Source organism: Danio rerio, chromosome 25 (assembly GCF_052040795.2).
Source record: "Danio rerio strain M-AB ecotype USA chromosome 25, GRCz13ab, whole genome shotgun sequence".
Lineage (NCBI taxonomy): Eukaryota > Metazoa > Chordata > Actinopteri > Cypriniformes > Danionidae > Danio > Danio rerio.
In genome coordinates this window covers 20,962,938-20,977,376 of record NC_141045.1, presented here as the reverse complement: position 1 = coordinate 20,977,376, position 14,439 = coordinate 20,962,938, and the positions used below count along the sequence as shown (strand labels likewise).

Genomic DNA, 14,439 nt, shown 5'->3' with positions numbered 1-14,439 from the left:
AACTGAACATTATTTATTATCAATTATGCTTTGTAGTGAACTACAATGAACTCGAGAACTACATCAGGAAATGTGAGAATCCTCAAAAACGTTTAAAGTGGAAACTTATGCATGAAGTGCTTTCTCTTAAAGGGACAGTTCACCAAAAATGTACAATTCTTTTTAACCTGCAGCAATGTCTATGTTCTGCTAAACACAAATGAAAATATGTCAATAAACAAAAATATCTCTCCACCCATTTACAGCATAATTGGAAAAATAAATACTATGGGATAGTAAATGGGTGTTAAATAAAGATAGAGTGTTCATTTTTGAGTGAACTGCAGTTTAAGTGTAAAGTGAACATCTGTTTAAGTGCTTTAATATCTTAAATACCCTCCAAATAATCAACACTGACCTCTTTCAGTGCATCAGAATGATCTCAAAATCTCTCAATGAGTTTTTCAAACAAAAATATTAATCTTTTTCTGTCCTCTGCGTATGGCGAGTCTGTTTCAGTGTGTCCTGTGCCCTTTGTCCTAAGAACCATGGCGTTGACCGTCTCTCTGTCTCTTTCAAGAGCCGCCCTGTCCCGTTCAAGCCTCGCTCTGTCCTGTTCCAAGAACGCTCTTTCTCTGTCAACCGCTGCTCTGTCCTTTTCCAGCTGCGCTCTGTCTCTTTCCAGCGCCGTTTTCTCTCTTTCTGCGACAGATTTTTCGCGTTCCAGAAGCAACCGTTCTCGATCCAGGTCCGCGTGCTCCTTTTCTAGAAACAGTCGCTCTCTTCTGAGTTTGGCTCTTTCCAAATGTAGCTCGCCTTGAGTCTCTGATGGGCTTTTTTCTATTTGTTTCTCTTTCACGCTTTCAGCTGTGTCTGACGAGGGTCCTACATCAGCTACTGTTGTTTGAGTGTTGACTTCGATCACGGAGTGTGTTAGTAATTCGAGAATATCACTCCCCATTTCCACCTGATACATCTTCTTGCTGGGCTGGGCTGCACAATCGGGTTCGTCAGCCAGGTTAGATAATAAAGTGGGTTTAGGAGGGTCGATGTCTCCTGGGTCACCATCAACAGCCTTTTCCATGAGTCTGAACCATCGCCAGGATTCAGGTTTAACCGTTTCCACATCCTTCGCAAGAGCTTTTAAGACCTAGAACAAAAAAAGAAAAACTAAAACGCATCTGGACAATTGCATCACATATTCAGGGCAACTGGATAATATTGGCATCCTTGGTAAATATGAGAAAAGAATGCTGTGAAAAAATGACTGTTGTTCAACATTTTGACATTGCTTTCTCTCTCTCTATACATATATTAGTGGTGGGTTGTTATCGGCGTTAACATATTGCGTTACTGCGAGACTCTTATCGCGCGATAAAAAAAATATCGCCGTTAATCTATTCTCAAAGTTGGGTTGGGAGCTGGGTCTATTCCACGCAAGCTATGATGACTTTGACCTTGATATTTTAGCGCAGATGTATACCTGACTGGTAAGCCCTTCTGAATCAAATCAGCAGGATGCCTGACTTTAACTGCAGTTCGGCTTCAACTCTTTTCACTTCAACTCATGAACATTTCATTCATGCCGCCGAGACAAACTGGGGTATTAGACGCAAATAAGGAGTAATAACTTGCTTTATTTCCCTAATTCACCTAGTAAACCTAATTAACCTAGTTTAGCCCCTCAATTGGGTGGTTTTGAATTTAATTGTGTGGGTAAAAAATGACATAGGCGGGTAGTGAAAATTTAGGAGGTTTGGCGTGCTCACCAGCCCCGGTCTTCACTTATAAACCTGTTATGATCTCCCAAAATGATGCCATACCCCCGACCAACAAACTCTTACAACGGTTGTGACATCTAGATTAACTTAGAATAAAAAAAGTAATCTATGCCCACCTATTACATATTATTATATGATGACAGTACATAATGTTTTACTAGATACTTTTCAAGATTCTAGTACTCAGCTTAAATTAATATTTAAAGGCTAAACTAGGTTAATTAGGTTTACTAGGTGAGTAAGGAAAATAAAGCAATGAATGTATAACAGTGATTTGTTCCGTAGACAATCAAAAAATATAGCTTAAAGGGCCTAATATTATTGGCCTTAAAATGTTTTTTAATTAAAAACTGCTTTTATTCTAGCTGAAATAAAACAAATAAGACTTACTCCAGATTAAAAATATATATATTTTAGAAAATGCTGTAAAAATGTACTTGCTGTGTTAAACATCATTAGGGGAAATTCCCATGAGGGCTAATCATTTTGACTTTAATATAACTTTATAAATATTGTAACTCAGTGGGAGTTGACGAAGCCTTTATTCCTCTGTGTAGTTTTCGAGGACAGCATTATGTGCTTCAGCTGGAAACCCGATAGGGATTAATGAAGTAAACAAAAGATTATAATCAAAGCTTTTTATAGAGGTAGCTAACAGATGTTATTATGAGCTAGGGCTACAAGATATTGGAATAAACTGACATTGCAATGTTTTTCAGCGATATTGCCTATTATACAATAACTTTACAATGCTAATTTAATATTTATTTATTTTATATTGAATTGAATTGAATTTATATATATGAGCTATTATCAATGTTCAAGCCATCTACATGCACATTAATGAACTCTCAAATGCCTGCAAAGTGATAGACCTTACTGTCATACCTGACAATAATTCGGTGAAATATTGTGCTGCCTTTGAGCATTGAGCATTACTAGTTGTAACTTGTCTATATCTTGGCAAATGACCGTGAAATAAATAGCGGGAATCAATGGCTTATGGATAAAACCATGGTTCTTGAGGTAGAGAAAGTCTCCAAAACTACAATGTGAGATAATCAACATCATCTCAAATCACCACTAGTCTCTTCCAAAAACAAACTCAAAAGTTTTTAATTAAAATAAAATAAAAAAATTAAATAAATAAAAAAATTAAATTACAAGTCACCTTTGGTCATATGTACTCATATTTACTGTATCACTATTTGTGGAGGCCACTATATCTAATATGAGAGATATTAAATATAGTTTCATCTAATTTTTTAAAATGCAAATGCTCATTTTTAAATGCAGATAATTTTTACCTTGTATTTGCATTTTAGATTCTCCCACTTTCGTTTTGCTCTTTGAGAAGTAATATTTCCATCCAGGTTTAGGATTGACTCTTGTATGAACATCCTGCAAGCAGAAAACACAGGTTAAGGTTTAAACATGTTTCTAACATGAAAAAAAAGAAATAGTATGTTCATATAAGTGTGCACTTAATAAAAGAAAATCCCTATATCTGTTTATTGTAATGTTACTTGTTACATTGTTTACATTTTGTTATTTTCTTAATTTTTTTAATACAACATTTATAAAAATACAGAAGCAAAGGGCTGCACAACATATTGTTTCAGCATTGATATGGAAAGGTGTGCATCTGCGATAGTCACATTGCAGCATATGCAATGTTGAGTTGGGTTTATAGTTGACCAGAAGTTTTTTTTTTTTTTTTTTTAATTGGAAATCTATTTTTAAGGCCTGTGACTGTACAAACATTTCAAGAGTTTACAGCATTCAGGCACAAGAAATTGTGCCATCTGTACTTTTAATAAAGAAATGTTTTATTATTTATACAGTGAAAACTATACAGTGTTTTAACATTTGATTTTTTTTATTTTTATTTCTGTACCTGATTACTGTTTGACAAAAGCACAAAGCAACAATACTTGTAGTTTTGTTTATTATTTTTATGCATGATTCAATCCCCTATTGAAATCAATCTGAACGAATAAACATTTTCCAAACAGAGTTATTGAAGGCATCTAATGAACATGTTTTAATTTTGCAATTATTATTGCAGAATTTATTTTAGAAAAAATTAATTATTGCAATGTCAGATTTTTCCAATATCGTGCAGCCCTAATACCGATGAAACAATTCAAAATAAAAAAAAACACTGATATATGCAGTTGAAGTCAGAATTAATAAACCCAATTTTCTTTTTTAAATACTCCCCAAATAATGTTTAACAAAGTAAGAAAATTTTCACAGTATGTCTGATAGTATTTTTTCTTATGGAAAAAGTCTTATTTGTTTTATTTCGACTAGAATAAAAGCAGTTCATTTAAAAAAAAAAAAAAAAAACATTTTAAGGTCAAAATTATTAGCCCCTTTAAGCTTTTTTTTTTCAATTGTCTACAGAACAAACCATCATTTTACAATAACTTGCCTAATTACCCTAACCTGCCTAGTTAACCTAATTAACTAAGTTAAGCCTTTAAATGTCACTTTAAGCTGTATAGAAGTGTCTTGAAAAATATGTAGTAAAATATTATTTACTGTCCTCAAGGCAAAGATAAAATAAATCAGTTATTTAAAATGCGTTATTAAAACTATTATGTTCAAAAATGTGTTAAAGACATCTTCTCTCCGTCAAACAAAAATTAGAGAAAAAAAAACAGGGGGGCTAGTAATTCAGGAGGTTTAATAATTCTGACTTCAACTGTATATGTGATGATATTCTCTTCATCTTCTTCTCTCTATCTACTTCAGAAGTGTATTTATTGAGAAAATTGCTCAAACAAATGCTGTTAATTGGCAAAGCTCTCCCCAGTTTAAAATATTAAAATGATTTATAATCTACCTTTTTGTTATTTTATTTTACTTATCAACATTATTGTAATACCAACATACTACATTATTTAAAAATATTAATAATAAAATCATGTTAAATATTAATAAAAACGTTTCTGCTTGCTAATCCTTAATAGTTTTGGGTTTCTAAAAGCAAACATTTTCAAAGCAAGATTGTCTGTAAATATGCCTAGGAATTTTATATATTTAATGCTTACTCTAAACTTTAAATTGTTTTAATATTAATGCTAGAATTATTATAGTACACTGACAAAAGTCTAGTTGCCTGTCCATGTTTTAGGAAAAACAAATAATAATTTGACCTCTAGTTGATCATTTGGTATCATAAGTGGCTTATATGAAAGGCAAAGGCCTCTAGATTATTCTTATTTTACTAAAATATAATCTGAGCATGCCTTGTTTTTTAATTATTTTATTAGGACAATAAGGTCTGACTTTGCTTAGACAAAAGTCTTGTCACTTAACAGAAATAATGTACATTTTAGTATATAAAGTCATGGTGCAGTGGAGAAAGAATTAATATTGTGTATGACTCCCATGAGCTTTGAGGACTGCATCCATACATCTCTGCAGAGTCAAAAAACTTATTAACAAAGTTATCTAGAATGGCAAAGAAAGCATTCTTGCAGGACTCCCAGAGTTCATCAGGATTCTTTAGATTCATCTTCATTGCCTCCATCTTACCCCAGATATGCTCAATAATGTTCATCTCTGGTGACTGGGCTGGCCAATCCTAGAGCACCTTGACCTTCTTTGCTTTCGGGAACTTTGATGTGGAGGCTGAAGTATAAGAAGGAGCGCTATCCTGCTGAAGAATTTGCCCTCTCCTGTGGTTTGTAATGTAATGGGCAGCACTAAAGTCTGTATACCTCAGGCTGTTGATGTTGCCATCCACTCAGCAGTTCTCTTGCACGCCCCAGACTGAACGTAACCCCAAACCATGGTTTCTCCTTTACCAAACTTTACAGATTTCTATGAGAATCTTGGGTACATGCAGGTTGCAATAGGTCTTCTGCAGTATTTGTGATGATTGAGACAATAGTATCTGGATGCAGCCTTTATGATACAAGCTGAGACTGCATCACTCAGCTATGCAACGTCAGACACAATGCACTCAATGGAGCTGGTGACGTCACTGTGACGGGTAGGGTTAGGGGTGGGGTTAGGTGAGCCCATTAAAAAGCATTGGATGCAGCTCAGATTGCACCGCATCAGGTCTGCATCCAGACCCCTCTCGATTGAGATGCACTTCAGATGATTCATTGAAAAAACCTGCCTTCTGCCACTTTTCTAAATGATCAACTAGAAGTCAAGTTATTACTTGTTGCTCTTACAATATTGAGATGTTACAACTGAGGTAGTGTATATGGCTCATAATATCTTAAGTATCTGTACTTATACAAGGATAACAGGTACACAATGGTATCAAAAGTTTGAAACCTCCTGGAATAACACATACTCTTCTTCATTACAAAACATTATTATAAACGACGCTGTAAATAACGTGTAATGCAAATACTTTATGAATCACAATAAATACATACTCCCAGCCATTTCTGCATGTGTTTCTCCAGCCTGAGAATAAATAGCTGTGGGCCATTCGCCATCTGATCAGTGTCTCTGTGTCCTTGTGAGACCCTGAAACAAACAGTACAGTACAAATTACTCTATATTTACTGTGACAGGATGTTATATACACATACGCAGTCAAAACAAACTAAACCATGACAACTGTCAGTCACGAACAAATCCTTATTTTACCTAAAGCATATGCAGATATTAAGTGGATGAAGCGAGATTTATATCACGCGCGAATTATGAATTAAGTCATAATGGAGAGTTGGAGAAATGTGCGAAAGTTTGTCATTGATGCAAACAGACACAGTGCAGGTTAGCACAACGACACTCACACTGTTGAGACGGTTGAGCCATTTCTTAAAGACACACACAGAGAGTGAGAGGTGGCCAAGCTCCTCTTATGATAGAGACAGTAATGCCATGTTTTTGTTTTCTTTCACTTCTTCAACAAGGGTCTGTGTCGCGGACAGCACTTCTTCACAGCTTCTCCCGTTTCTAATGAACGAACGAATTGTTCCAGCTTATGCCCTCTAGCGGTCAGGAGAAAAAATGGCTATATTATATTATATGATATTATATTATATTATATTATATTATATTATATTATATTATATTATATTATATTATATTATATTATATTATATTATATTATATTATAATATTATGCTATATTAATGGGTTTTTGTAATACAAAAAATATATAAAAATTATTTGGAAATTATCAAATTTTGGTTATTTTTCCCCCTTTTACTTACTTTAATGCTATATTTATTTACTTGTTTAAATCACATTATTATTTACTAATTGACTGCTATTTTAACCCTTGAAGGTGCACTCCTTGAAAAAAAAGTTCTGGCCCATGCTAGCATTGAATAATATACTGACACAACTCATAAATAGTAATAAGCAATTTTAAAAAATAATGATAGTCTATGGATAAAAGGTCAACCAGGTGGTTAAGATGCTTGTTAAAGGGTTAGTCATGTTTTTGTATTATTTTATAACTGCCCAAATGGACAAAATACTATAGTAGTTTGAGGTAAATATCTTTTTAACCTAAATTAATTTGTTGTGGCAATTCCATTGTTGCTGAAATGGTAACAGGACAACTATTGATACGAACAAATGACCCAGTACTACAGTTCTCTGCAATTTTAAGGTATATGGACCACAGGTTACTGTAGTAAAACCAGAGTATTATCAGTTCATTCATTCGTTCATTTTCTTTTCGGCTTAATCCTTTTATTAATCCGTTAGGAGACAGCACTACCTACTGCGCCACCTAGTATTATCAGTTCAATACAATATTCTGTAGCATTCATTTACAAAGAGTTGCAAAAACATTATATACAGTATAAAACATTTTACTAATATAGTACAAAAAGACTACTATATATTACTATAGTATTTTTCATGCAGTCATGATAACAATAAAATAAGCATCTTCATATCAATTTGTTCATCTCTTAGAGATCATAAGTCTACAAATTTAGTGAGATATTGAGTTTTACTAAATAAATATGAAGCGAAGCCTTAAACAAAACTGATATATTCATTAATTAAAATTTACATTTTAAACAAAGATTTTAACAAAATGTACATTTAAATAAATGTATAACTGAAATTAAGTCAAAATCATACAATATAAACATTACATTTTAAAAGAAAAATTAGAATTGTTGTCTTACTGAAAAAAGATAAAGATTAAAACTGATTTGAACCTAAATAGTGACATTTAACATATTGTAAAAGCACATTACAAAATCGCTTACCAAAAACTTTATTCATAACATAATTTATTATGCAATCATAATATTGCTTTATTTATTTAGATTCTTTCACTTAAGTAAACAAAATGACAGACAAACAGTGAGACTGGTAGATTCATGCTAGATTTATTTTACAGCTTTACTTTTTTGTGTGTCCTGATAATTTTACTTTTTATTATCAGAGCATTCATTATTACCATAATTCACACATGACACTCTAAAATGTGTAACAAGTTTATAAAACACAAATATTCATTTTAAATATTTGTACCTTCAGGTTATCCATAAAGCCACTAAATTTGACACGTTTGTCACTAAAAATATCAATTTAGTATGATCATGTTATACATACATACATATATATATATAATTAATAATATTATTTTTTTTAAATCAATTAAAAATCGAATCACTTTTGTCACATCATCAGCAGCACGTTCTATGATGAGTGAAAAGCTTAGGTGCTGGCTCCATACAGTACAAAATACAGACAGTGCAAATAAAATGGCGGTGCAAAATACAGACAGTGCAAATACAACGAAAAGTGGGGGAAATATATATATATAACACAACATGTCAGAATAAATTAGGAATATTGTTTCACCTATTTTGAAATTTTGTTTCCCTATTTTTTTTTTTTAAATATTAAAATAGACACTTTACTTGTATTGCATTTAATGTGATTTCTAAATAAAATAATTTATTTTAAGTGTAAATACTATGAAAATTAATAGGTCACATTTGTGACTGCAACATAGTACAAAACTGTAAAATCCCTCATGTGTTCTTTCATTCAAAGACAAGAAAGTGGACCCCGTTTCTTGTGTTTTGACATTTATTTTATGACAAAAAAGGTACACTTTACATACAGACACTGATATATTACATTAATTCACAAATAACACTCCACCTTTCAGCCTTTATACAGCAGTAAACAAGTCTGAAACACATTTTATTTAAGTGACCATGTGGATTCTGTCGATGCTTGCAACAATTAAAATCCACTCACCGAATGTGACCAAATCTGGAGTGAAAAATACTAAAAATATGTAACAACAATTATTTTAATATACACAAAAACGACACATTAAACTGTATCTTCAGACTTTAGACCTGTGACAGTTTCTGTCTTCAAATTTTTTCAATCACCCTCTCGAGTAAGATTATTAACTTTTCTCTGTTCTTCTCATGAGGACAGTCCAGTCCATTGCAGCTTGAACTGCTTTTCACGTGATTTGTGAAATCCGTCGACCTTCTGTTTCTTTCGAGGGCCGCTCTGTCGTTCACCAAAGCTTCTCTGTCTTTCTGCAGTCGGGCTCTGTCCTGTTCCAGTGATGCCTTGTCTCTATTGACCGCTGCTCTGTCCTTCTCCACCTGGACTCTGTCCCGCTGAAGAGCCGCTCTTTCTCGTGCCGCAAGGGCCCTTTCCCGCTCCAACAGGGCCTTTTCTCTGTCTAGACCCCCTAATTCCTTCTCTAAAAGCTGTCTTTCTCTTTGAAGTCTGGATCTCATGATATCCAGCGAATGACCTTCTGTTATGAGCTGCTTGCCCTTTTGTGTTCCTGGTTTGTGTGTTCTGGATGGTGGTGGTATGTTCACTGATGATCCTTCCTCTTCCAGATACTCCAAAATTTCACCTCCGACTTTAATCTGTCGTAACCTCTTACCCGTATGAGGTGTTGTATTATTTTCAGGTTCTGATGCGATCACTTGCTGGCTGATTTTATCATCAAACTCTTTCCCCAAAGCATCATCCATGAGATTGAACCATTTCCAGCAGGTGGGGTTCTTCTCAACGCCAGAGGGGGGATACCTTGCATCCTTGTGATGAATTGTAAAATGTATTAAACTGTTGAATGTTGCGTGAAGCATTTTGGAGGTGAAAAAATGCAATTGGTTTTTGGGCAAACCTTATATCTCGCCTTCAGGTTTTCCCACTTTTTGGCCATCTGCTCTGTTGTCATCCTCTCGTCAAGCCCCATTTCTCTGAGTATTGCACTGGAAAATAAATCAACAAAACGATAACGTGATTCAAACGCATAATCTGACAGATTATGTCAAATATGCTATGCTTATAAACGGCACCTCCACGCTGTTTTGGATGAATTTTTCCTCCCATCAAAAAGCGCTGAGTTGCTGGATCGCAGCTGGATCAGTTTTGTGATGTCCTCATCAGACACTAGTGCACATCAAACAGACAGTTGGTTAGCTTTATGCGCACGTTGCTAATTAGTTTCGCGCAATAACGAAAGACTTACTTTTATAGATGAGTTTGGAGGTGGTCGGTGCTGATTCCATATTTTATATTACTTCGTAAAACAGATTTCTAGGGCCCTTAATAGTGCACGTTGGCAGTGTGCTTCTCTTAACATTCCATCCTGGGGAAAATGGCGCCGCGCGAGCACAGGATAGGCTGCCTACTAAGTGCCCTTATTTTGAAGGAGTACAAATGCGCTCCTAAATTGCATGTATAAATATTTTTTAAAAGTTAAATTTAATTTGAGCTAAAAAGATCTTTGTGCTATGATAACATTAAACTCAAACAAACTAACGAGCACTTGGTAAATATGTATACTGATTAGGCTATAAAGGACATACCAAACACCAAAGAAAGATGATTAGCATTAAAATGGGCTTGGACCGAAGTATATTTGTAATGATTAAAAACAATACTTGTAGTTATATTAGGTGTGATTTCGTTTTAAAACATCATTAAAGTCTCTTTCATCATTAAAGACAAACTTTCTGAATTATAGTTCAGATCTTAAAGATTTACGAGGAATAACTAACAACTGTGATTGGTCTACGGCGAACAGCGTTGAGAAAAATAACATACATCACAAGACCATGTAATCATGCGACAGCTGATACTTTTCTCATCGATTAAGATCAGATTTGACTCATAACAAGCATTTGTTAATCGTGCAACAGCAGTTTGTTGGCGTTAACGTTACCAAATTATCCGATAAAGAAGTTATCATTTGCCTGTAAATCACAACGTTATTAATGTAAATGTTGAAAAAACATCGAGTGAAACCACCTATTAAAACCTTCTTGAATGATTCGGATTCATTGAGCGCCTCCTAGAGGAGGAAAAAGACAAACACTGAAGGTTTTTCAACCAAAGATAAAGGTAAGAAATGAGTCAGAAGTTTCAATCCAATGTAAACAGTTAAACGACAAAACAAAATAATATTTTAAATAGTATTTGGCTTTAAGGCAATGTGACAGATGCACAGTGAAAGTTGAAGAGTTAATATCTCCACTTAATTGACAGTTTGTCATTTGATTTATTTAAACTTATTAAATAAATATGTTCGTGTATCTTAACACAATAACAACAAAGCCTACTAAAATATTTTAAAATATCAAATATAATTTACATTTTAATTTTATATATATCAAAATATCGCTTTTTTGAAAACTTTGGAGACAACAAACAATTGTCCCTTTTATATGCAAACGACTAATTATGCAGTGTTGTGTATACCGCATCAGTAGTTGGCGATGCTGCTGTACATAAAGTATGTGGTCCTATAGTCGGTCATTGTTTTTGATTGTCAGTTACTCAATTAATTATTTTTTGTTGTTTAATTTGTGACAATGATGGTATTATTCTTTGAGACAGAAAAAATGATATACGTTGTAAATGAATGGCTAAAGCACATTAAACATTTTGTATTTTCGTTGAAATCGTCCTATAAAACAACAGCTTATTTCTTCTGCCCCAGTTCTTTATACAGCAACAGCTTGTGTGAAATTTCAATGAATGCACTTGACCTTTAAAAGCTCTGCTAAACTATTAATAATACAGGGGGACTTCTTCTCTAATGAGGAAACAGTCAACATGTCCTGTCAGGATGGAGAGTGTCCACATACAATTCATCACCTAATTGGATGAGAGAGATGTGGTCTAGTTAATGCTAGTTGGATGGTTGTGGATGTATGGCATTCAGTTTGTGCCAAAAACGTGTCATCTGTTCCATTGTAGACTGTGCAATACATTTGTTCATGTTTCTCTCTAACATTTGAGTCTTCTTCACTTTTGTTTGCGGTCCTTTGAAGTACTTTGAAAGTACCTTGAGCATTTTTTAATAGAAATTTGACATAATCTCAACTGAAACATGCAGACAGGGTGGCACCTCCCCTTTATTAAAAAAACAGCCAATGCTTTGTTTTTATCACAAATCTGCTAGTTAGAGTCGTTTATATCAAGTGCATTAAAAGAAGATAAGAAGCATCTTACAGGGCATTGGGCATGTCAGAAAGAGCATTTAATTGATCAGACTATTTGATGAGAAACTAAAGTATGAGGCGATATAAACAAAAAAATGTTGATCTGTCTAAATGAGCTGTCACTGTTTTAAAACACACTAGCTTATAGTTATTCATTAAAAATAAAATACCGCTACCAACATTAAAAAGCTTTCATTTTAATTTCATGGGACCATTTTCTGTTTTTAAAATTACTGATTGAAGAGAAAATTCTGCAGTTTACTTTACAGAAATCCCCAAATATTAGTTATTTATCAGTAAACTTATGTATATTGTAGAATGTCAAGTGTAAAACAAGTGATGTTTTATAAACAAATTTTGGGAGGAGCACGATCAGTCTTTGACGAGGCTAATTCATCATACACACAATCATTCTATTATCCAATCAGCTCGAGCAAACCCTTATAAATAGTCAAACACGTAATACCTCCATTTTCTCTTGACTTCAGCATCCCTCCACCACCCCAACTCCTCACTTTTAAACCAGATACCTATTTAAATCTGAAGGGAGAGCATTCTGGAGCAGTGCTGGACACTGCACTCGGACTTTATCTCTCTTTATCCTGATAAGGGGAAAAACACGAGTTAGGGTATATTCCCATGCTCAGAGCCCTCTCCCCGTACAGCAGGCCAAATACACATTCTATTCAGTAAAATATCTGTGAGTGAGAACTTGTGAAGTGCAAGGCAAATTTCATTGCTTGAATATTAGTTTTATATGAGTTAATGGGTTTGTTTTGAGCTTCTCGACTTCATTTTACAAGTTCATCTTGACTTCTCAATACTTTTCAGTGTTTAGACACGTTTACAACCTTGCCTCCTGCAAGTGGGAGTGTCTGAATGTTCAAAACAGTACTGTAGATGATAAAGCGAAAAAATAAACAAAAAAGACATCAAGGCTGTTTCCCAATGTGTGTTCTTCAGCGGTTTTGCATTCTCGTCTTCTCATGTAACGTCATCATCAACCACCAAAGTTCAGTTCTAAAACTTATGGACGGTAAACGCGTTAAAATGTTCTCGGATGTGTTATTGGTATCGAGGATGCACTGATGCAGACTTGAGCACCAAACTCACTCTAGAAGTCCCAGAAGGGTGGGAAGTGCAGCATTCTATACCTGATTATAATTAATGTTCGGAGATATAACTTATTTATCTCACGAGTATCCCTAAATGAGATGGTAAAAGTAAACAATACGATGAAAATTTTCCCAAAGTCATAAACCAATGTAAGATGTTTATTAGCTGAAATCCGTATTAAAATCTGTTTTATTTGTTTGTGCCATAAGTATATTTGTAAAGTTTTTGTGCATGTTATAAATATATATTGAAAAGGGGAAAAAACAATAAATCATTGTATAAATGCTGTAATGTTTAAATTATTCTCCAATCAAAAATGTGTGAAGGTCTTGTGACCATTGGGAAGGTCATGTGACCATCAACGTCCTCCACAAGAATGCAAGTCCGTTCACTGCATTCTTGGAATTGAGAAACAGCCCAAGATTCAATGAAACACCATGAATCGGTCATCTTTATTTTGAGTCCTCCTTTTGCTACAACAGAACATGCTCTTAAAGAGACAACACCCCAACACTTGCAACTCACAGCCAAACTTAAAAAGAGGAAACAACAAGAACTGCATGTGAATTCTGTCACATCCACAAATGCATGTTGCCACAATACCTTTTCAAATGTCTTTTTACTCTTAAATGAAAGACAAAAAGGAACTTCGCTTAGGAAATTAGGTTGTGAATTGATTTATGGGATCTTGATCTCTCCTCTGTTGACTTTTTATGTTGAAAAATTCACCTCTATGATTTAACAAAGTGGCTTTCACTGAGATTTTAGTCATTTTAAACAATATAATGTAAACGTAATAGTATATAAGAAAGAAGTCTAAAATATCAGAAAATGTACTGGGAGTTTATCAGAAGATTTTTGTATCAACCCAGACAATATGTCACTTTAAACTAATAAAAATGTGAATACGTTACTTTTTGAACTTTTTAAAGTTAAAAGTTGCTGGAAGAAAGATCAAGGTCGTATAATGCAAAATTCAAAAGCATAAAAAAATGGGAAAGTTAAAAATAAAACATGAATCACAAAATATGAAAATATGCTAATTTACAGATGTTTTTATAGTGTAGGCACAAATGTGTATCACAAAGCAGTCAACTTGTTTTTGGCACAAATGGAAC

General features: G+C 33.9%; 3 protein-coding genes across 3 annotated transcripts in view; 1 reads left to right on the top strand and 2 right to left on the bottom strand.

The window, feature by feature from the left end:
• Window positions 1-6,697, bottom strand: zgc:113426. Its single transcript, NM_001025519.2, has 4 exons — window positions 6,533-6,697; window positions 6,167-6,260; window positions 3,068-3,161; window positions 1-1,129 (listed from the first exon to the last, which is right to left on the bottom strand). Exons 1-4 carry the CDS (start codon window positions 6,552-6,554, stop codon window positions 422-424), a joined length of 918 nt encoding a protein of 305 aa, NP_001020690.2. The 5' UTR covers window positions 6,555-6,697; the 3' UTR covers window positions 1-421.
• Window positions 6,698-8,786: 2,089 nt separating this feature from the next.
• On the bottom strand, window positions 8,787-10,349 carry zgc:171459. Its single transcript, NM_001111165.1, is given in 4 exon segments — window positions 8,787-9,790; window positions 9,880-9,967; window positions 10,055-10,148; window positions 10,228-10,349. Coding segments are annotated over 4 exon segments (912 nt in total). The 5' UTR covers window positions 10,268-10,349; the 3' UTR covers window positions 8,787-9,100.
• Window positions 10,350-10,828: 479 nt separating this feature from the next.
• Window positions 10,829-14,439, top strand: part of atp2b1b (ATPase plasma membrane Ca2+ transporting 1b) — a 56,444-nt gene continuing 52,833 nt past the window's right edge. Inside the window, exon 1 of the mRNA XM_087310886.1 lies at window positions 10,829-11,102. The gene's annotated coding sequence lies outside the window, so the exon portion shown is untranslated. The remainder of the gene's footprint in view (window positions 11,103-14,439) is intronic.

Excerpts from the sequence above, each read along its gene's own strand:
- zgc:113426 (NM_001025519.2), bottom strand. The coding sequence starts at position 6,554 with ATGGCTCAACCGTCTCAACAGT. Across the intron at positions 6,261-6,532 it reads GGCTCAACCGTCTCAACAGT|GGTCTCACAAGGACACAGAG; the intron begins GTGAGTGTCGTT and ends TGTTTGTTTCAG. Across the intron at positions 1,130-3,067 it reads ATCTAAAATGCAAATACAAG|GTCTTAAAAGCTCTTGCGAA; the intron begins GTAAAAATTATC and ends TTTTTGTTCTAG.